General features: G+C 48.4%; 1 protein-coding gene across 1 annotated transcript in view; it reads right to left on the reverse strand.

The window, feature by feature from the left end:
• LOC144164857 (gonadotropin-releasing hormone receptor-like) overlaps window positions 1-21,536 on the reverse strand; it is a 40,004-nt gene extending 18,468 nt beyond the window's left edge. The window contains exon 1 of the mRNA XM_077695106.1: window positions 20,548-21,536. Within this exon, the coding sequence (XP_077551232.1) occupies window positions 20,548-21,153 (606 nt within the window). The 5' untranslated portion in view covers window positions 21,154-21,536. The remainder of the gene's footprint in view (window positions 1-20,547) is intronic.
• Window positions 21,537-21,820: the final 284 nt, after the last annotated feature.

Consider the following 21,820-nt stretch of genomic DNA (forward strand, 5'->3'; position numbering starts at 1 on the left):
CAACAACTCCTCTGCATTAACTGTCAGGGCCCACACGCGGCGTACATCAGCAAATGCGAGGAGTTCCAGCTAGAAAAGAAAATAATAAACATCAAGGTCACATAAAACTTCACCTTCCCAGAGGCGCGAAAGAGGTTCGCCTCTTTCCTTCTGGGGAGGTACGCCGACGCAGCTCACGGCGGAGCGGCGTGTGGGTTCGGCGGGGACCCAGTACCGCGATTCGGAATTGGTCCCGCCTCCACCCCCCCCCCCTGGGTTGCCTCTGGCAGCCCAACCCGCCTCCGCGCCGCTCGCTGAGCCAGCAGCGGTTGTGGTGGCAACCTCTTCCGTCGGGACCGGTGCCGCTCGCGTCCCTCCCTTCCCATCCTCCAGTGCGTTGGAGGGTGCCATGGACACCACGGGCCCCGCACCGGCTCCCACCGCCACCGCACCGCCCGTGCCACTTTTGGTGCCTCCGACATCTGCGGCGGTGGCGGGTCAAGTCCGGGGGGCCCGGGTCGACGGGCACACCCAAGACATCGGACGACGAGATGGACGTCGTGCCGTTCTTGTCTGCAACGCAGCGCAAGGAGCGGCCTCCGACGTCCAAGCCTACAGAAAGGCCCAAAAAGCCCAATCCAAGAGTCACAGCCCCGAAAGACGACACATAAACATACACACTCCGGTAGCTCTCACACTAAATAATGCGAGGAGAGAACATAGTTCAATGGAACTGCAGGGGCCTTCTGAGTAATCTTGACTACGTGTATGAGATTCTGCATGCCAATCAGCCATGTGTAATGTGTGTCCAGGAAACACATCTGAATTCCAAGCACACAAATTTCTTGAATAGTTAACTCGTATACAGAAAGGCCAGGGATGGCGCACACACTCCTCTGGCGGTGTGGCCATAATCGCCCGAAAATCCTTAGCATACCACCCTGTCACCTTGAATACTGTCCTGGAGGCTGTAGCCATCCGCACAATCATTTTAATAGGTTGGTAACGGTATGCTCCATTTACATTCGCCTGATTATGCACTTTCGAGCTCTGACTTCGAGGCGCTGGTCGACCAGCTGCCCGAACCGTACATTCTAACAGGCGACCTTAATGAACACTACTCTCTTTGGGGCTCCGCCAGAACGGATGCCCGAGGTCGCCTGATAGAGAAATTCCTTAGATCTTCAGGAGCATGCCTTTTCAACAATAAGCAGCCTGCATACCATAACATAGGTCACAACACATACTCACATCTTGACCTGGCTATTGGTTCTGCAATTCTCTTTCCATGTCTTGAGTGGGGTGTGGGCACGGACCCATATGGTAGTGACCATTTCCCCAATTCATTAACGTATATAGGTACAGGCCCGAGCAGTCCATCTTCCCATAAAAGGTTTAATGAATTAAGAGATAACTGGAATACATTTACAGAGACATCCAAAGTACACCACACATCCATAGGACACGTACACGTTGAAGAAGCTACCCAGCTGCTCACGGCGCACATCCTCGATGCCGCCGAAAAGTCCATTCCCCACGCCTCTGATGCCCCGCGCAACCAGCGGAGGCCGTGGTGGAATGAGGACTGTAGGCGGGCGCGAGAGGCCCAGAACAAGGCGTGGGGTATCCTCCGTCGGTACCCCACGTCGGGAAACCTTCTCTTGTTCAAACGGGCCAAGGCATACGGAAAAAATGTGCGCCGTGAGGCAAAAATTATTTCTTTTGCAGTGCGCAGCCAGAAGTGGCGAAGACCGGAGATGCCGAGCGGAACGCGTTCCGCTACCCCGCTAGCAGACGACGCTCGCTTTCCTAGCGCAACTCGCAACCGCAGCGACGCGGTGGCGAGAGTCGCGGCCGGCCGCCTTCTCTCCACGGCCGCGGCGGGGAGATACGGAACTGAAAATAAAGCGTGGCAAACTGTTCGCATGGCGACGCAGTGAAACATCCCCCTCGCGAGAGGCACGATCAAATGCAGAGCATTTCCGGGGCCGCACGACGTTAATTAGTTTGCGTTACGTTAATGTTGTTGCACTTGTGGCAACTGCTGACGAGAGAGCGCTCGCCAGCAGTAAAATTGGCAGCCTCGGCGCACGTTGAGTCCGAGAGAGGGGAGAGAGTGTCCTTGAAACGTGCCTGGGCGCGCTATCGAATGTTGATCGCGCCGATAGCGAAACGTCTGAGCCAGGCATGTCGAGGCGAGCGATGCGGACAACTACGGACGCCAAGAACGGGTGACATCGTGAGTTAAAGAAATGATCTGCATTTAAAAGAGATAGTTCGCGCTCATTCATAACATCTATAAACTCATACACAGACACACGCAAGGTACGGACACGTATACGCAAACTCTAAGGACAACAGACAGACAGCCTGCCCCTGGTCAGTACAACAGCGGACACACTGGAAGACCAGGCTGACACACTCGCACAACACTTCCAATACGTCTCCAGTTCAGCACACTACACGAACACTTTCCTGAAGTATAAAGTCTCTAGTGAAAATAAGTCCCTACACTACAACAACAAATCACAGACTTCTTACAACTCCCTGCTTTCACTACATGAGCTGAGGGCTGCTCTGAGGACGTGTAAACCCTCAGCTCCAGGCCCGGACAACATTACATATACAACAATACAACACCTACACGCAGACATACTTGAAGCACTTCTACATCTATATAATAAAATATGGCTTTCGGGGTACATTCCACACTCTTGGAGGGAGGTCATTGTAGTGGCTTCCTTGAAGGAGGGAAAGGACCCGTCGTCCCCCTTAAGTTACCGTCCAATAGCCCTGACGAGCTGTCTGTGCAAGCTCTTTGAGAAGATGATCAATCGAAGGCTCGTGTACTTCCTCGAGTACAATGGTCTTCTCGAGAGCTGCCAGGCAGGCTTTAGGGTTGGGCGATCGACGAACGATCAACTGGTTGCACTTGACTCATACATCAAGGATGCCTTCGTGCATAAGCAGTACTGTTTAGCTGTCTTTTTGGACCTCGAGAAAGCCTACGACACCGCTTGGCGTTATGCGATCCTTTGTGACCTCAGGTCATTCGGTGTTTCGGGTAATATGTTGAACACCCTTGTTAGTTATTTGTCAGAGAGAACGTTCAGAGTAAGAGTTGGTTGTGCACTTTCAAAGGTTCACGTCCAAGAAAATGGTGTGCCGCAAGGTGGCATGTTGAGTTGCACTCTCTTCATTATAAAGATGAACTCTATTGGAAAGGTACTGCCACCAACAATCTCTTATTCTATGTATGTAGACGACGTGCACATATCTTTTAAATCATGTAATATGTCAATATGCGAACGTCAAGTTCAGCTTGGTGTCAAGAAGCTTGCCGGCTGGGCAGACAAAAATGGGTTTAAATTTAATCCTGCAAAAAGCTCCTCCGTTGTGTTCTCCAGGAAGCGCGGGGTCCATCCGGACCCAGACATTACTCCTAATGGCGTGTCGCTTCCTGTGAACAAGGAGCACAAGTTCTTAGGTGTTGTGTTTGACCAGAAAATCACATTCATTCCACACATCAAGGAACTTAAACATAAATGTCTGAAAACAATGAATATACTTAGGTTCTCTCCCATCAATCGTATGGTTCCGACAAAGAACTCCTACTACGGCTCTATACTGCTTTCGTTGGGTCTCGTTTAGACTATGGCAGTGTGGTATATGGGTCGGCGACTAAAACAGCGTTGCCCCAGTGCTACACTTGGGGCTACGGCTTGCGTCGGGTGCTTTTCGCACTAGCCCTGTGGAGAGGCTGTATGCCGAGTGTAATAAGTGGAGCCTTGAGAACCAACGGACGTACATGGACTTACTTTATGCTTCTAAAATTTCATCGCTGAATAACCATCCTTTTAATCCTGTCTTTAACGACACATCCACATCTGTGCTTTTTGTAAATCGCCCATCCATTCCTCTGGCCTTTTCACTTAGAGTGAGAGAGCGAGCCTCGGATCTGAGCGCTTCATTTTTAGATGTGTACAGATCACCCTTTTCAGACATTTTACCTCCTTGCAAAGTTCGTCCTGTGTCCTCCGACCTTTCTTTTATGAAATTTGACAAAAATCGGGTACCGCGAGCTGCAATACTGCAGCACTTTCTGTCTCTGCAGTTTAAATACCCACTTGCAGAATTTTACAGTGACGTGTGTAAAACCTCCACTATGGTCTCCTGCGCTCCTCATGGTCCGAATTTTAGTGCAGCCAGAACCATGAGCGTCCACACAAAAACTTGTTCAGCAGAAGCATATGAAATTTTACTGATTGTACGACACATACTTGAAAATCAAATTACGAAGTCTATCATTCACACAGATTCTCTGAGTGTTGTTCGGGCACTGTCATCGCATACACCCCCCAAAAACCACATAGTTAATCTTGTATTTAACACTATCATGTCTGTGTATGCACACAAGCATCAGCTGCTCCTCTGCTGGGTCCCAGGACACGCTGGGATCGCTGGGAACGAGTTGGCAGACGAGAGGGCCGCTGCTTCTGCACTCAGGAACACTGTAGACATTACAACAATAGCCTACACAGACCTCAAGCCACGCATAAGACAACACTTGCGTAGAACATGGCAAACACACTGGAGTGAACCGACAGATAACAAGTTACACGTTATAAAACCAGGCTTCGGACCATACACCACTGACACACGCAACAGACACACAGAAGGCGCCTTGGGTAGGGTGCGGATGGGGCACACCCATGCGACGCACTCGTATCTGCTGACGGGATCTTCTAGACCCCAGTGCAGCAGGTGCGGAGAGGCCCTATCCGTAGTGCACACACTAATCACATGCAAGGCACTTCACACAACACGACACAAACACTTCAGAGAACTCTACAGACAACATATTCCCCTACATCCATCGTTTTTTCTAGGAGACGATGCCATTGTTTCCGTGAAACGTGTGTTTGAGTATTTGTCAGACGTCAAGTTTTTAAACCTCATTTCCTATCACGCATAATGAAATCTGGCCCTATACACCAGCCATGCTCATTGTCGTTTTGTGATTTTACTTTAATTTTTGCTGACTTTACTTAGCGTTTAAGGTTTCACCCCCCATCTATGACTATTGTTTTGGCGCTCTTTGCCCCAGTTCGCCTTGCCCATAAACATCCAACCATCATCATAACTATGTAAGTCGGAAAATCGGCCTCTATAGAGCAAAAAATCTCGTACTGAAGTTGCAAAATAAATGACCGTCTGCACAAGAAATACATAACAGGTCAAGGAATGCCAAGAATGGCGCTGCATTTTTCGGAGCCGATCCCGGAAACGAAGCAGAAAATTAAGCCGAGAATGGATGGCAGTCATGCCACTGGACACATTCCGCCAGATACATAATTAACAAGATGGTGCTACTGTAGACACCACCTCGTGATTCTACATAAAATCAGCACGCTACCTTCAACGCGAAGCTTGTTCTTCAAATTTCACTGGTGTAGTCTCATAACCTCATATCCACAGCAGCTCTTATTCGTGGTCGGCTCCAGTAATGAGGGGATTGATTGATTGATTGATTGTGGGGGTTTAACGCGCCGACGCAATGCAGGCGATGAGGCGTGCCGTAGTGGAGGGCTCCGGATTAATTTTGACCACCTGGGGATCTTTATCGTGCGCCGAAATCTCGCACACACGGGCGTTTTTGCTTTTCGCCTCCATCAGGAAAGCGGCCGCCGCGGCCGGGAATCGAACCCGCGACCTCGTGCTCAGTAGCGCAACGCCTTACCCACTGAGCCACCGCGGCGGGTTAATGAGGGGATTGAAAGGTGCTGGAGCGGTAGAACACGGCAAAGAAAGCCTGACCAGCGGCCAACCCCGCGTTACGCCAAGCGACATGACGTCGGCAACCGTAGTGATAACCGAGAGCGGAGGCGCGGACACGGCAGTAAAGCAGTAACTGGAATTTGCGACCGCCATGAAGCTTAAGCTATATACTGCGATGGACAACCCAGCTCGTACCTCCCCGCCAGCTGTGAAACGAAACTTCTACGGTTCTGCGGCGCTACCTCAGCAGGTTGCAGGCCAGCGGTTGAATGTACAAGACTAATAAAAGGCGCTACGGGATCATCCTGGATGCAACATGGCGGCGGACACAATACCGGAATTCTCGTTCAGCAATTCATGATATAATGATTTCGTATTAGCTCCACCAGAAAAGCAGCCGCCGCGGCCAGGAATACAACCCTAGTCCTTGGGCTCAGCAGCCAGTGAGGTCACGTGAGAGGAGGCAAATGCGGGGGAAGAGCGTGAGAGGTGGTCGGGAAAAAGAAGAGTGAAAGGGCAGAGGAGGAGAAGACATCTTTCAACGACATTTGCAACGAAGTAAGAAGATACGGGTTCCTTGTTATATGTTCTGAATCGCAGAGAAGCGGCTGATTTTGTTCTCGAATGCCAACATAAATTTCTGATAGAGGAAATGAGTTGTCTGCCATTCGAGTTGTACCAAACCAAAATAACCCAGTTGCTAATTACACGGACACGATTTGTCTTTTCCAGTGGAGGGCGCAGGTTGCGCACATCAGTAGGGAAAGCGTCAATCGCCCTCTGAAGGAACGGCGAGATAACCCTCCAGATGAAGCTGTTTTTCCTCTTCCTTCTGTTCGCCAGTGGGCGACGGGAAGGAACGGCGCCGTGCCTGTGGCCGAATCAGTAAGGTCGATACCGGAGAGGCCAACGACGTGAGAGAATGAGGCCCATACGTCTTCCTCCTTCCTCTCACGCCTCATGGCCTGCTATACAGGCTTAGGCGTATAAATGGCCTCCGGGAGCTCTGAGTTAACGAAAAGCAAAAACACAACCGCTGCCGCGGCTGCCGTGGAAATGAGGAAGTGGGGGAACTTTCACAACAAGATGGTCGGTGGCGCGCTGTTGAGGGTAGGCTTCTTTATCGCAAACTGCGCCATATATTTAGGGAAAATTGTGGAGGGCAAGGAGTGCTCTATCGAAAACTCCTATTTGAGCTGGGTAGCGGTATGAAATTGCTTCAGAGATAACCAGCATGCTGGCCTTGTCAATAGGAACGCACCGTCGGTTTTTACAAGTCAACAACGACAAAAGGCAGGCTGCGCCTAGACTTCTTCTGGAGCGCAGTCATTGTATGCGCTTGAAATAGTAGGCTCAAAGTTTAAACTGAATCTTTCCCGTTGCGCCAAAACCTAAACTTACTTTGGCATTTGTGCCTTTTGCGAACGTAAGTTTTTAGGCGAACAACTATGAAACTTTTTAAGTCTATAGAAGCAGCACTGTGGGCGTAACTTTCGATTTTTGGAACTGCGTACTGAAATCGACACACTGTTGATGCTTTTTAAAAGTGCGGTAGAGGAGAACGAACAAAATAAAAAAAAAATTGAATCATTGCTGTGGATTCCTCGGGCTCTCTTTCTAGAAAACGAGGTATTTTGAACACAGAGGAACCCTTCAGACACCGCATGCTTGTAATGTCTGAAAGCACGTGTGCGTGCGTCAATGGAGGTCTTCAGCTTTAATAGCAGATGCCGTCGGAAATGGCCAATCGTCTTGAATGGGTATGCATCCTGGTTGAGGGGAAAAGTGAAAACGGCGGTGTGTTACAGATTTCGGCGCGCTTTAAAGTACCCCAGGTGGCCGACATTATTGCGAAGCCCTACCCCCGCCGCAGTGGCTCAGTGGCTAAGGCGTTGCGCTGCTGTGCACGAGGTCGCGGGTTCGATTCCCGGCCGCGTCGGCCGCTTTTCGGATGGAGGCGAAAAGCAAAAACGGCCGTGTGTACCAGATTTCGGCGCACGTTAAAGATCCCCAGGTGGTCAAAATTAATCCGGAGTCCTCCACTATTGGTCGCATCATCGCTTGCGTTGCGTTGACGCGTTAAACCCTACAATTAACCAATCAATCAATCAATCAATCAATCAATCAATCAATCAATCAATCAATCAATCAATCAATCAATCAATCAATCAATCAATCAATCAATCAATCAATCGGAATCCCTGAACTACAGTGCGCCTGATCACTTGTCAAGCGTAGGCGCGTTAGACCTGATAATTAATCAATCTTGAATGGCAATATAGGAAATCTGGCAGGTATGTGAACGTCGCAGCCGAATGAGAATGGGGGAATCTGTTGTGAACTCTTCACGGAAGCAATCACCGCTATTGGTAAATCGACCTGAGTGGGTTAGCTGTTATTTTTGCATTCGGATCTAAAATAAGCTAAGCTAGCGAGAGAAGCTAAAGACAAGCCTAGCAAAAGTGCAACTGCGGATCGCGGTTGGCGACGTGGGACTTCAAAACCTAAAGGTACGTGCACACTAGGGTCCAACTTGCCGTACCGCCCTGCCGACGGCCGCCAGAAGGAAGGATCCCATGACAATACGAGAGGCAGTGCATTGCTCTTCGAGGCACGGGCAGGGTGCCTGAGAACCGGGGCATACACGGGTATCAACAGGTACCAGGATGAAACATGTGCATGCTGCGGCAGTGATCGGGAAACTATAGACCATATTGTCAGACAAGCGCAAACCTCCGTTCGCGGCCACTGGGGCAACGTCACGCGAGCGCGACATTCCGTTCTTGTGTGGGTAGAAGTCAGGCACTTCCTGCACCCACCAGCGACATTCACTGGTTCACTTTGAACACTCCTTCTATTCTAGGCCTACGCCTACTAGTAGTCTAGGGGTGGAATCACGGGTTTAGACGGGAAGCTCCTGGGTTCGAGCTCCGGCACTCATTGTAGTTCTTGCTAGGACCAGTGATTTTAGAGCGCAGCCCTTCCGCGGCCGACTCTGGGCTGAGCCGCGTCGCCGTCGTCGCGACCGAGCTAACGATGGCAAGACCGACGAGTGAAAGGAACAGCGAATGATGTAAGAAAGCAAAGAAGGAGAGTGTCGCGAAATTGGTAGGGGAGAGGGGTTCGCCATGGCGGCGCGAGCCAGCGCTCTCTGAAAGTGCGCGGCTTGGAGACGGGACAGGGCAGAATGCTGTGCCCGTGCGAGGCGCTCGACGGCGCGACACTTGGCAAAAGCGTGAGGGGGGCGTGCGCGTGACTTTGATGTGCGTTCGCTTAAGGCGCAGTTCGCGGTTCCTTCCTGAGACGCACTGCATGCCGCCGACGCGGAGGCTCATTACATTGCCGTCGAGAGAACCCACGAGTGAGTGCTGCCTCAGCGCACGGCTGCTGCGCCCAAATATCGCATTAGGGAGTACCGTAATCGCAAGCCAATTTTTCGCTCTTGTAAAATATCCTCTTAGGTCAATTCTACGCGTTCTTCTAGTAAATGAGGGTGGTTTGGTAAAGCTCAGGTCGGTTTAGTGACGAAGCGCGTTGTATCAACACGTTGAATTAGCCTTTTGCTTCGCACCGGCAGTTCTGGGCTTCTACATATATTGGCTACGCAGGCACAAACCCGCGTTCGCATCTAAATGGCGTGTCGCAGCCAATAGTTACATTAGGTCAGTGCATAACCATCTTCGCACGTATCGGAATTCTCGCTGCCACCCAACGAGAATTTCAGTACCATCAAAGTACCGCCGCCGACACTGATTTTTAGAAAACACCCCATATAGTGTTTTTGCACTAATTTACAAAAACGGATGCATGATTTCGAATGGTTTGAAATGAGTTTTGTTTTGCGATAGCTGTATCGCACTTCATATCTTTACGGTGAATACCTAAAATTTAATAGCTGTAATGAGTACCTGCGCTCGTTATTAAACTATGTTTTAGAGCGAAAGCACTATAAGCCTGCCATTGCCGGTTTCCCAGAAAAACCGTGAGGCCTGTTTTGTGAAGCTCATACACTACAGACAGTTTAGAAAAGTCTCACGAAAGCGCACTCGGTAGGTATGTCGTATTTCTTTGGTACATAACTAACTCGCGCAAAGGTTGATTCTCTTCAGACGGAATAGGAGACGCGGGGATGGGTCGGTCAGATATTAGGCCTAACGTCGCCAGTCACGCTTCAAGGACTACCGTCGTCAACCGGTACGAGCAGCTCGATGTACAGTCAGTATGACGTCGCTTGACATGTCGTTAGGATCGACGTTAAGGTTGCCTAAGTGAAGCCTAAACAGTGGTCGTTAAACTTAACTACAGCGCAACAAAAAAAGGACTACAGCTGAGCACACAGGACGAGCGCTGCCTCACGTTTAGTCTTTTTTGTTGCAGCGCCGCTGTATTAAAGGGGCCCTGAAAGGTGTTTTGAGCACACTAAATGAACTAGCGCAATCGTTAGATTGGTTCGTCAACGTCATCTGTGCCACGTATTACTCTTTTACGCGCAGCGGAAAGCTCACACTTTTGTTGCAAAGTTTGTAGCTTTTTTCTCACCCTTCCTTTCGTGTTTTTGGACGCCGCCATCTTCGCATGTCTACGCCATCGATTCCCAGATGTTCGTCATGAGCTAGACATTCTGCTATTGGGCGACTTTTTCACGCACTTCCGCCACAGAGATGAGTCGTCTGCTCAGCGTCGGCTCGCCGGCTGCTTTGCCAGCGTAGTGTCGGAGTGCTTGGACATTTTACGACAAACGAAACAAGTGTAAACAAACGCTTTACCGTTTGTATTCAATGCAACACGCCCATAACACGACATGGATATTCTGTTACCTGAGTAGGTTCCATAAAGAAAGCGTTGAAGCCCCGTGGCACTTTTTTCGTGCAATCGCAGAGAACGCCCCGAGCCGAATTCCCGGGTTTGACGCACACACTTTATTCAACTTCAAAACAATCCAGAGATGCGTTTCGAACGAACACAACGTCACAACATGCGTTGCAAGTCTGAACCGCGATTGAGAGACGATGGGTTGCCTCCTCCTGCCTGTCAAGACAGACTGATCAGTTGCAGTTGCGAAACGACACCAGCGAGGATTGCTGTACTGGATGGGAGCAGTCTGTCTTGATTTTTACCCATCCGGCCAAACCGCTTCCGCTCACTGACTAGCCAGCGTCACTATCAATTATTAACAGTGACGCTGGCCAGTCAGTGAGCGGAAGCGGTTTGGCCGGTTAGGTACCCACCGGGTAGGGGGGTGATTTGGCAACGCCTCCGAGGACCTTGCCAAATTCGGCACTCACCTCGCGCGCGGTTTGCGGGGACGAACAGCAAGTCACTTAACTCTGCCGCACAAGCCGAGATGGCTTTTAGCCACGCACACTGCACATACCCCATGCGAGGTTGAGTCGTACGTCACTCGACAAAAATAATCCAGACCATGGGAAGCACTATAAACCCGCAGAAGCACATCGTCGCATTTCACCGCGAAACAAAGGCGTCCACAATACACACACCATCGCCTCCTGTAATGCCAAACGCATCTCGCACTTCTAAATGGAGTGAGTAGTATGCCTGCAGTGCCCAGAGGTGGGGCCCCAAGCTTAACCGGGATCACGCAACCGTAACTGACTTCTAGAGCGGCTTGTGCCTTGTTGCCACGGCAACCGATGTTTGAGATTGTCAAAGAAGTGGCGCTCGCTCCAGCGCTAAAAGGCGCGGCGGAGCATGTTTTGCCAACGTTGCCGCTCTCCACCACGCGTCGCCCCAAGCTGAACTGGTCACATGATTGAAGCGTTTTGTGCACGGGTTCTGTATCGGTTTAAAATGTCTTTTTCCCATGCCGCCGGCAGGAATTACCACCGCCGCAAAATAAGACCCGGCACCAGCGGGGCCAGATCTGATACGGCACTTTTTGGATAAACAGTGCGCCTTCGACGAAGGCGCGGCGCATGTAGCCTTTCTAGTGTCAACAAAGCTTGCCCATAGCAGACGACAGTCTGAGCAGCGCAATCGGGGAGGTACGTCACCGCTGCGGAGCGCAGCATCATGGGAGGGAAGGCTCGCCGCCGTCAACAGCGGAGAGCAAGTTGAAAGGAGGAGGAAACGCGGCTCGACGATAATGCGCGGTTTTTGATTTACGATTTCTCAGCTAATACTCATCGCTTCAACAAAATTCTTGCGGGAGGAGATTGCTAGTACATTGCTTTAGTTGGTTACATGTACATCCATGCATCGGTGGAAGGTATTTCAGGACCCCTTTAATGAATTACCCACTCGCCCAGTACTGTACTCAGTTATGCCGACGAGTTTGCCAAGTGATACCCATTGGATGGAGTGCTCATTGTGATTAATCAAGCTGCGGGCATAAGGTAAACACTGAGCTCTTAAACTCCGCCGCATAGCCGAGAGTTGCTGCTGGCAGTAGACGAAGTGTTTCATACCGTCATTGTAGTAGCGTACACGTGCGCGTACGTCCAGGACGAATGCAGCGCGTTCCTGAAGTCGCGTCGAGGTTCCGTGAAGCAGGTATTGCGCCAGCTGTGGCGTTGTTTAATGGTAGGCGACGAAAAGCGCTCCACGGAGTTTTCGCCAATTTTTCGTTTTTGCTAAAGCCATTGCGCCTGCAGGGAACGCTCGGCGGTCGCCGTGATGCGCGCTCTCACGAGAACTCGGGCTTGCCTTAGAATGTTTGACGCGTTACATGTTACGCGCCACATATTATACGGCCAGCTACAACAGCTCATATGATAAAAGATAGCCCGCATAGGACGAACAGCCAGCTCGTTTCAGTATTTGATCAAGAAGATTAAGGTAGTGTTTAAAAGTAGCACATATCGGCACTCCTCGGTGTAATAAGAAGTGCCTGGTCTACCCTGACTTGTTAATGAAAGGTCGGGAATGCGTACTGAGCATAGAAAAGGGTTGCATGCCTACAGTCTCGATATCCCCGATGGGGTAAGTAACAGGGCTTGATAAGCATTTTGCACACTACTCGGCGGTTGGTGCAGTTAAGCCGTCTCCCATTATCTTGGGTTCTTCGCTTATTGCTCAATGCAGTTATTACGGTCCTTGTGGGCATGGGCGAGGGCAGAGAATTTCTCAGTCGAAGAATGAACGGGTGTATTTATGGAAGCGCTTGCAATGAGGCGTAGTAGAATAGACATTGCTTCTCCTGTAGCAGTGTGTCCTTTGAAGTATATTCCTCATTCTGTGCAGCCGGTAGCGGTAAGTAGTGCTATCCGGTGGCGTCCGCTCATCTTCGTCTGCCCAAGAATAGTCCGGCGTTTTTTCCTTCGTCTTTACCAAAAGCTATATGCGGCTATCGTAGACTGGCTGAATAAAACGTTTTGCCACACTGGGCACAATGCACCCCCAGGACAAGTGCAGCTGATCACTGCTCTGCGGCCTCCCTACGCACTCAGGGAAACTAGGCAGCGGTATTCCTACCTACCGATGTTTGTATGGAGCCCGTGGGCGGATGTGCGCTGAATGAGCAGAAGGCTGCACACCACCTGGTACCATGTCCTAAACGCCGATCTGCAGTTTTGTGCTCATTGGAGTAAAATTGTTTACAACCAAATTCGAAAGTGCTAGTTACTGACACATCACACAGATGTTACACACAAGCACTGCGTAGCCATAAACTGCATGATTTTAAAGCGTACTGCTACTAGAACTCCAGACCGGTGCGCGCTTCTGACAGTCGGATTCTTGGAACCGCAAAGCGTGTACGTCAGCAAAGAAATTTAGAAACTCAGAAGATTACACCAGGCTGAGCCCACATAATTCGGTTGTTAAATAGCGGAAAGGCAACGACCTCGGAAAGTGGCGAGGCTTCAAAGACAGCGGTCGAGGTACGCAACGAAACTATGCCCCGACAAAGGCGAATGAGGGAGTCATTGTGAACAGAGCAGCTCTTGAAAGCACTCGACCCGTGTAAATTGCAATGAACACTCAAACGCAATTTCTACTGCCGGCGGTATTTGGTCCATGTTGCCCTTGCGGCTGTTTGCACAGGCAAGCGAAAAGACCAATCACTGCACCCGACAACACAGTCATAAAGTTGCTCTTTTTAAAACATTGGGGGAGGGGGGGAGGGGAGCGGGAAGCCGTCGCGGGAACTATTGAGGCCCTGCAATTATTTTTTTAGGAATTATGTTACCGAGAAACTACTGTCATAACAGACCCCGCTCAGTTTGCCAAATGTGTTAGTCAGGTTCTGTTCCGACATATGCTACAAAAAACCCTTTTTCCGAAAACGTAGCAGGCTGTCATCACCTGCCGAACACAATTACGGAGCTCCTGCTAACAAGAACCTCGTTATTCGTGAGTAAAACGTGTTGATGGAAGTCAAAGGAGCATTAAAGATGCATGCACTGGGCAAACAACCAATCGCTTCTGCATTTATTTCGAGCAACGATGTCGGTGTTTCTTTAAATCAAAGGTAAAGTATCAGGAAGCTTCTACCAATGGACAATAAAAAATATACCTTGGGGATAAACAGTGCCCTAGCGAACTAGTATTGGATTAGCATTTGCCCACAAGTACCTGCACATAATCCAGCACGAGGGTTGCACTTAATGCCTGCTGTGTATTTGTTCATAGAGTGTTGACCATTTGCCGAGTGTTTTGCCACAAGTGTATCAGTGAGTGCAAGAACCTTCAGGAAGCCTTTCTACACTTCCCCACTCGCCCTCCTGTGCCCGAAGGAAACGATTTTGGGCCTGTGGGCTCATGCCTGGTGGCAAAATATTGCCGTCAAACCACTACTCGTCCATCTTAGCGAACCCTCTCTGTATTCTCGGCTGGCGGTTGTGGAAATCCGAAAAATACGGATTAATTTATCTTATTTTGTTGTTGTTTGTTATATGCACGATGAGCATGTGGTGCAAGGTGAACTGGGATAGACCTTTTTCTGCGCCTGGTTGTATTTTAGTGATGATTTAGGACTATATGGTTAATTGATTGATTTCATTGTCATTTCTCATACATTCTATATTCATTCCTTTCTTTCTTTGCCCTGCGTACACCTGCCTCAGTGAGAAGGAGCAGGCCAAAGATTAGCCTCTCAGGCCAATCTATTCTCCTTTAAATAAACTTTTTTACCCTCTCTCGTTTTCACAAGAACAAAAATAAAGCTTCAGGCTTAATTACTGATCCGTGGTCTGAGCTCGCAATTTGTATTTCTCTAAGTTGTAAGCTCGGTGAAATTTTCGAATACAAGGCTCGATACATGATTCAAGAACTACGCATGGTTGAAACGTGGGTGCTTGGGTACACTTTCAGAAAATATAATAAATCAGCAAGGTTCGTTTGTTAACACAGAGCAGGTGCATTATACGTAGCGAATTCTCGATTACGAATGTTTTATGTAGCGACGAGGTGGACAACCGTGCCTTTTTGTGCTTGGAGGGAGTACATCACGCGTGCGTCCGATAACAAAATCAAGGCCTTCGTCGGACGAAGAAATACACTACGGAAACATGGTAACTCTACAGGCCAAGGGAAGAGGGGCAGCACAGATAGCGCGCTCAGTTCTTGTATTTCCCCCTCTGACCTGTTGTCGTCTTCGGGGCACGTGTCAAGGACTGCGCAAAATCCATCTGATATGTTTGAGGGGCTGTATGTTAGTGTGCTGAGTGAAATATTACGCCAAGAAGTACAGGCGGAAAGGGGCAAAGCAGCTTAAAGAAAAAACTGCAAAAATTGCTCGACGATACAAGCGGACCCCAAGACGACCATATGACACCAAAAAGCAAGTTTTATCCGACTGAGATTTAAACTCGCCAGCTATAATACTCCGCAGCGAAGTAGAGACAGCGTTCACGACACAGTGGTAAGGGGAAAAAAAGAGGGCAGTGCATCAACGGTTTCGGAGTAGAACAAGAAGATGCGGAACCGCACTTTCGAGCTCTCCACCATACGGGTTCGATTCCCAGCCGGGGCGGCCGCTTTTCTAATGGAAGCAAAAAGCGAAAGCGGCCATGTGTTTTTGATTTCGGCACACTTTAAAGATTCCCAGGAGGTCCAAATTAATCCGGAGCTGTCCACTATACGGAGGGCCTCATCGCCCGAGTAGCGTCTGCGCGTTAAGCCTCATAATTAATCAATCAAAGCGCTCTCCACCATAGGTCATTAATACGGGTGGTCGAATGCCTACCAAGTATACTGAAAAGAGGCTGAAGAGTGATTTCGCCACTAAATTAAGACCTAAAAGAATTAAAAAGGGCACACGCGCAAGGCGCGAGAGCTTTCAACCGGTGTTTTCAACCGAAAGCTTTCACTGAACGAAATGGCGGAAAATAAGGAGGGAGAAGCACAAGCGAGAAACATCCTTTCAAGAACCTGGCTAAGACGACAAAAGATGACGGTGACCTTAGTATCTGGCACGACAAACGGAAGTCGACACGCATACGTACAGCCTCTTGGGTAACCACACCTCCGTTAAAAAAATGTCGATGCAAGTGACCTACAAAGAATGTCTAAAAGGACACGAGCTGAATTGCAGGACATGCGGGGCATTCCGCAGGCAACAAAACCTACTCGAGGGCCCTGCGACATCAGCAAACCGATGGTGCAAGAAGAGAGCAGCATATCGCTGTCTTAGTTACCTAAAACTTGCTGAGAACATATATACGAGGCCACATGCCTTATCTAAGAAAACATGAACCCAAGCATATCTGCAATCAAAGCTGTCACTACGAGACGTGAAAATCAAAGAATTGTAATCATGAAACCATAAAACAGGTGCCTTAGAAATTATATGAGGTTTGGAGAACTTTTCTAAATTAAAAGCTTCTGTATGGACCTACACGACTGAACTTCCGGGTGTACATTCACATTATAGCGAATGAGCTGAATTAAGCTCCATTTTGTTTCTTCTGCCGGCCCCTCGCGCTCGTTCCCTGCTCTCTCACAACTCATATGAAGTTTCTTCAACTCAATCCGTACTGAAAATGTCGTCTAAAGAGGAGGTACCGGCCGCCCTTGCAATTTAACTGTATTAATTGTAGTTAACTGTAGTAGCGGTATTTAAGTTGCAAGGGCGGCCGATACCTCCTCTTTAGACGATATTTCTTGAGCGGATTCTCCTCTGAAGTTATGATCCCCCTTTTTAACCCCCTCGCACTCTTTACGCCCCTCCCACCAAACGTGTGCACGAAGTAAAACAAAAGATAGGCTGTAATTTTTTTATTTAGCCTTTTTAAAATAATTAGTACCTCTCTTTTCTACCCCCCCCCTCTCACGCTCTTGCTCACCGCTCTCGGAAATGAGATGATAAATACAGTACATCGTTGTTATATCCAAATCAATTTGTACGCGTTCATATTGCTCGGGCTGTCGGGATAACTGGAAGGAAGAAAGGAAGGAAGGAAGGAATACGTTTTTTCGTCCATCGGGATCAGGTATTGGGGGTGGAGGAGGCCCACAGCGCCGCCGGAGGCGTGTGCAGTAACCACAAGCCTCCCATACGAGCCCAAGTTGTTATAGAACTATCAGTGATTGTTTTCCTGAAACCTACTGTGATAAAAGGGCCCATGGTTACGGAGTTGCTTGAGCACCGCAACGTCGCAGAAATTTTTGTTTGGATAGTTCCAAGAAAGAAAGAAAAAAGTTCCGACTGCTTTTCTAACCACACTCTTCCGGTAGCAGTCTACGGATTGGGAGCAGAACGAATTCCTAATTATATATACCGTATTTGCACGTTTCTAACGCGAACCATTTTTTATGAAAATAGGCGTTCAAAAATACCCGGGCCTTACAGTCGTGCTCAAAAGTCAAAAACCTCAAAAAAAAAAACAAAAAAAAAACCCGGCCAACTCTAAACGAAAACGGAGCGACTCAATAAATGGTGATGGCTTTGTTTAAACACAAAGTAATCATCTCGTCGTAAACGGAAGGGAAGCGGGCAGCGTGCCGAGCATAAGGTGTCCCGGGTTCGTGTTTTCGCGATTCGCAAAAACAAAGGGACGACATTTTTAAATCCAAAGCTTCGCGGAAGGTTTCAAGTTAGCTGCCCGCAGCATGTCCCGATTGATGTTCAGTAAAATGTTTTGTGCAACTTTAGGCGTCTGTTAAAGGCTTTATTTCATAACCGCAATATGATGGCCGCCAAGTTTCTTTTGTGGTTTCCGGGTGCTGAATTCTACTGCGCGTTACCATCGGGGGACGCGTTAGAATCGGGCAACTACTGTAACTCCCTAAGCGTAACGGTAATTCCTGTAATTACAGTACTGTAATTCCCTAAGCGTAACAATACTAATCTTAATAACCCGTACTCCTATCACCAAGCAGATAAAAATTCATCATATTTTAGAAAATCATTTAAGCCACAAAACATCCTCTCACTTCGCAAAAAATACGTTGTTATCACGACACCAATATAGATTTACACACAATACTCCAGCCGCCAGAGCACCAAGCAAATTAAGTTTTAATATACACAAAGCCATTCAATGGCCAAAGAAATCATTTTTTTTGTCCGTAGACATAACAATATATTTGGCTGTATAAGTAACGCAAAAATTTGTAACCATTTTAAAAGCCACCCTACAAGAAAATATCAGAGTTATTGCGGTTTATTTACAACCAAACCGAACAATTACTTAATGAATTTCGAAGCAAAACATCCACAGGAAGCACCGGGAGCTTCTGCCTCGAGACCGTTTTGAAGAATTTTAACAATATTATAATAACAAAGCATACGTTGCATTTCGGAGCAAGTATCCAAGCTTTCTCTTCTGATTTTGCTACTTTAATACCAGAAAAAACTCCACAAGAACTGGATATTACCGCAAAAAATTTCGTTTTACAAAATCGTGGAGTGATGAAAGCCAGCTTCAATTATTTGTTTAAAAGTTTAAATTATCGAGATTGGTAAAGACTACCAAATAGGTAATTGCCACTCCACAGTACGTGTAAAAACAAAATTTGGGAATGAACTGTTCCCACTTTTTCTACGTTACAACCACGGCGTATCACCCCATCAATTTTAAGATTTATGACTATCAAAATATGTAGATTGTATGGCTTCCCGGTATAGAATAAAGCAAGGAATGACACAGAGGGAAAACTTGGAGGTACATATAGACTTCTTTTAAAATAATGGAAGCATGACCAGCGTTATGAAACCCAGCCTTAAAATTGTATGTATCGTTACCCTATTGAGGGCAAAATACAAACAGAACACGCCTTTTAGAATTATCGAAATGCTCAGAAAAATTTAATGAGCAGGACGACGTATACTGCAGAAGCACTGTAGCTACAAATAAAATTTTTGGGAAACACTTTACAAGAAAGTTTCAGCATGAATTCAGCCGAACTGCTCAAATAACAGACCTAACCGTATACACAGACAGCTCTAAGAAACAAGAAAGTATAAGGTCGTCTTGTGTAAGTACATCAGAGCGAAAAAAGATATTTCCTGCAAAATTGCAAAAATTCCTTCAATATTATAGAAGCTTTGAAGAAGCCTTCGCTAGTGTCGCTACTTCAGAAGCAATAAAATGCGTTACAACTTATGTTCAGCGCCGTAAACACCAGCTAGTATGCGATCGTCAATCCACATCGAAATATTTGACGATCATGACGGAGATTCGAATGAACGCGTTCATTCGAATGAACGCCGAATGAACGCGGTGAAATAGGGAAATTATTTTAATCTAGGCTGCTGAAGTCGCAGCAGAAATTTATCAAAAATAAATAATATATATCGACACCGACCTTGGAACAGCTACGGAAGGCAGTTACGGCAACCTTCGTGGACAACAGAGCACCAGAGGGAAACAACACGGATTTTTAATACCAGCTGTGTTCAGGCTTATAAATCATGCGTCAGATCACCGCTACGCAATAATTCAACTTACAGCAAAAACACAGAAAAAACTACTGTCATGAATTATAAAAACTCAATTCCAGTAAAATCGAGTATAATTCTTGGAGCAATTTTTAAAACTTTGTACTCTTAATCAAGGGCGTTTTTTCCACGTTTCATAAAATTATGTGTAAAGGCAACAATATTTGACGGCGTAACACGCTTATACCTTTATGTCGAGTTGGGCTTTTCTCTGGACCTCTGTGTGTGTGTTATTCATTGGCTTCAAACTGAATACAGCAAGAAACTCTAAACATGTCGGCTAAGGATTCACATGACTCGTCACCTAGTTTTTCTGCTTTTTTTGTTTCTTTTTTCAATAAGTAAATATTTTCTCATCCTTATTATAAAGTTTTGAAGTTTCCTGCTTCCTAAGTAAACACTGCTATAGAAATGCACTCCAGAGTTCAAATTACGTCTCCCGCAAGGCCCAAGCTTTGCAACACCAGATGTCGTCATACTGTGAAACACCAAAATAACTTGCGTCTATAATTTATAACTATACGACATTATACTATACACTTATGTTTCATAAAGCTACGCTATTATTCCTGTCAGATTGTTTCGAACGTTAGTTCAAGCTGAAAGCCCATGCCACCGCCACCGCTTAAATACACGACAACGGCAGAGTGGAAACAGGGGTCCGGAAGCACAATTCATCGTCGACACTATTTTGAAGATTACACAAGAGTTAGTTGTGCGGCGGGCGCATATGTTGCGTGTTTTCCACCGCAATTGGCAGCATAAGAAGTTCGTTTGAAGCACGCCTACTATAGTGTGCGATCTTTCGGCAGCAGCCGCGCGGGAAATTCCGCTGAAAGCACGTAAACGCGTCGACATGCATACGTGAAAGTGGAAAGCGCGAGACATTCTCTGGGATCGAGAAGGGGCGGGGCGTGGTGTAAATAGGTATGCGGCAGCGGCCGACTCACCTGAGGGAGACTCAGCAAGGCGCTCAGAATCCAGGCAGCGAGCGTGAGTCTCTTGGAGAGGATTCGGTTCCGGTCGCGCTTCATGGGGTAACGCAGTGCCAGCAGCTGGTCGTAGCCGATAACCACCAGAATGAAGGTGGACAGGTAGAGCGAGAACATCTGCATGTACTTGAATAGCTTGCACAGCGGCTCTCCGCCCAGCCACTGCACTGTGGCCGTCCAGGCGGCCTCGGCGACCACGCACCACGCGGTCACCATCAGGTCGGCCACGGACAGGTGGGCGAGGAGCAAGTAGAGCGACGAGCGGCGCGCCCGGCCCATGGCCCATATCGACACCAGCGTGGCCGAGTTGCCGAACAACGACAGGCCCGCGATCAGCGTGAGCACCAGAGCGCGGATCAGCGCCGATCGCGTCAGCTGCGGGGCGTGAGGAGCACTGGAAGCCGATGTTCCGTTGGCGACATCACCGTGCACACCTAGGGGGTCTTCGACGCCAACGCTGGAGTTTCCCCACGAACCCACACTCGGACCATCGGTGGTCAACAAGCACGTCGCATTCACTGCACACAAGGCGAGACCTCGTGCCACGGACTGGAGCATGGCCATGTGACTAAATCGGAAAACACCGGGACGCGAGGCACGCGCACAACAGAATAGATATCGCGAGGAGCCAGAGATTTGCTCAACGCTTAACCATTAATGCCACAAATATGCTCTGACAAATTTCCACTGCCGCGAGACAAGACAGGCTCCGGTTGGGAAGAAAAGTGCGCGCGGCCTCAGCGAGCACCCCACGCCGCGAAACGCAACACCACACGGCGACGACACCAACAATCCTTGGCGGGTGGGGGTTCTCGCTACGCTTCTCCGATCGCGGCCCGCGTGCGAGTGGCTGTCGTCGCACGGGATGCACGTGGGCAAGGGTTGCGGCTCCCTCCGTCTAGATGGAGCCAGTGGCAATCGATGCGGCCCGCAAGCCACTTTGTGTAGCGGTGCAGTGCACTCCGTTCTCACGCCCGCACTTGGCGAAGTTCCCACCGGTTGCACCTCGCATACAGTGGAACGCTGCTCATTTTCATCCAGTGCTGTCTTTTCGTGTGTTTTTTTTTTTGTGCGAATTCGCCATTTAGGTACTCAGTGGGTTTGCGTAACATTTTGTGGTGCTCACTCATTACACATGATATTTGTGCATCCAAGCATTGCCATCGTACGAATTTTTAATATATTTTTCAATCACAGAAATGTGGTATAGAAAAAGTGTCGTCGTATTGAG

This window comes from Haemaphysalis longicornis, unplaced genomic scaffold (genome assembly GCF_048455015.1).
Source record: "Haemaphysalis longicornis isolate Haplotype H1 unplaced genomic scaffold, Haemaphysalis longicornis Haplotype H1 scaffold_14, whole genome shotgun sequence".
Classification (NCBI taxonomy): domain Eukaryota; kingdom Metazoa; phylum Arthropoda; class Arachnida; order Ixodida; family Ixodidae; genus Haemaphysalis; species Haemaphysalis longicornis.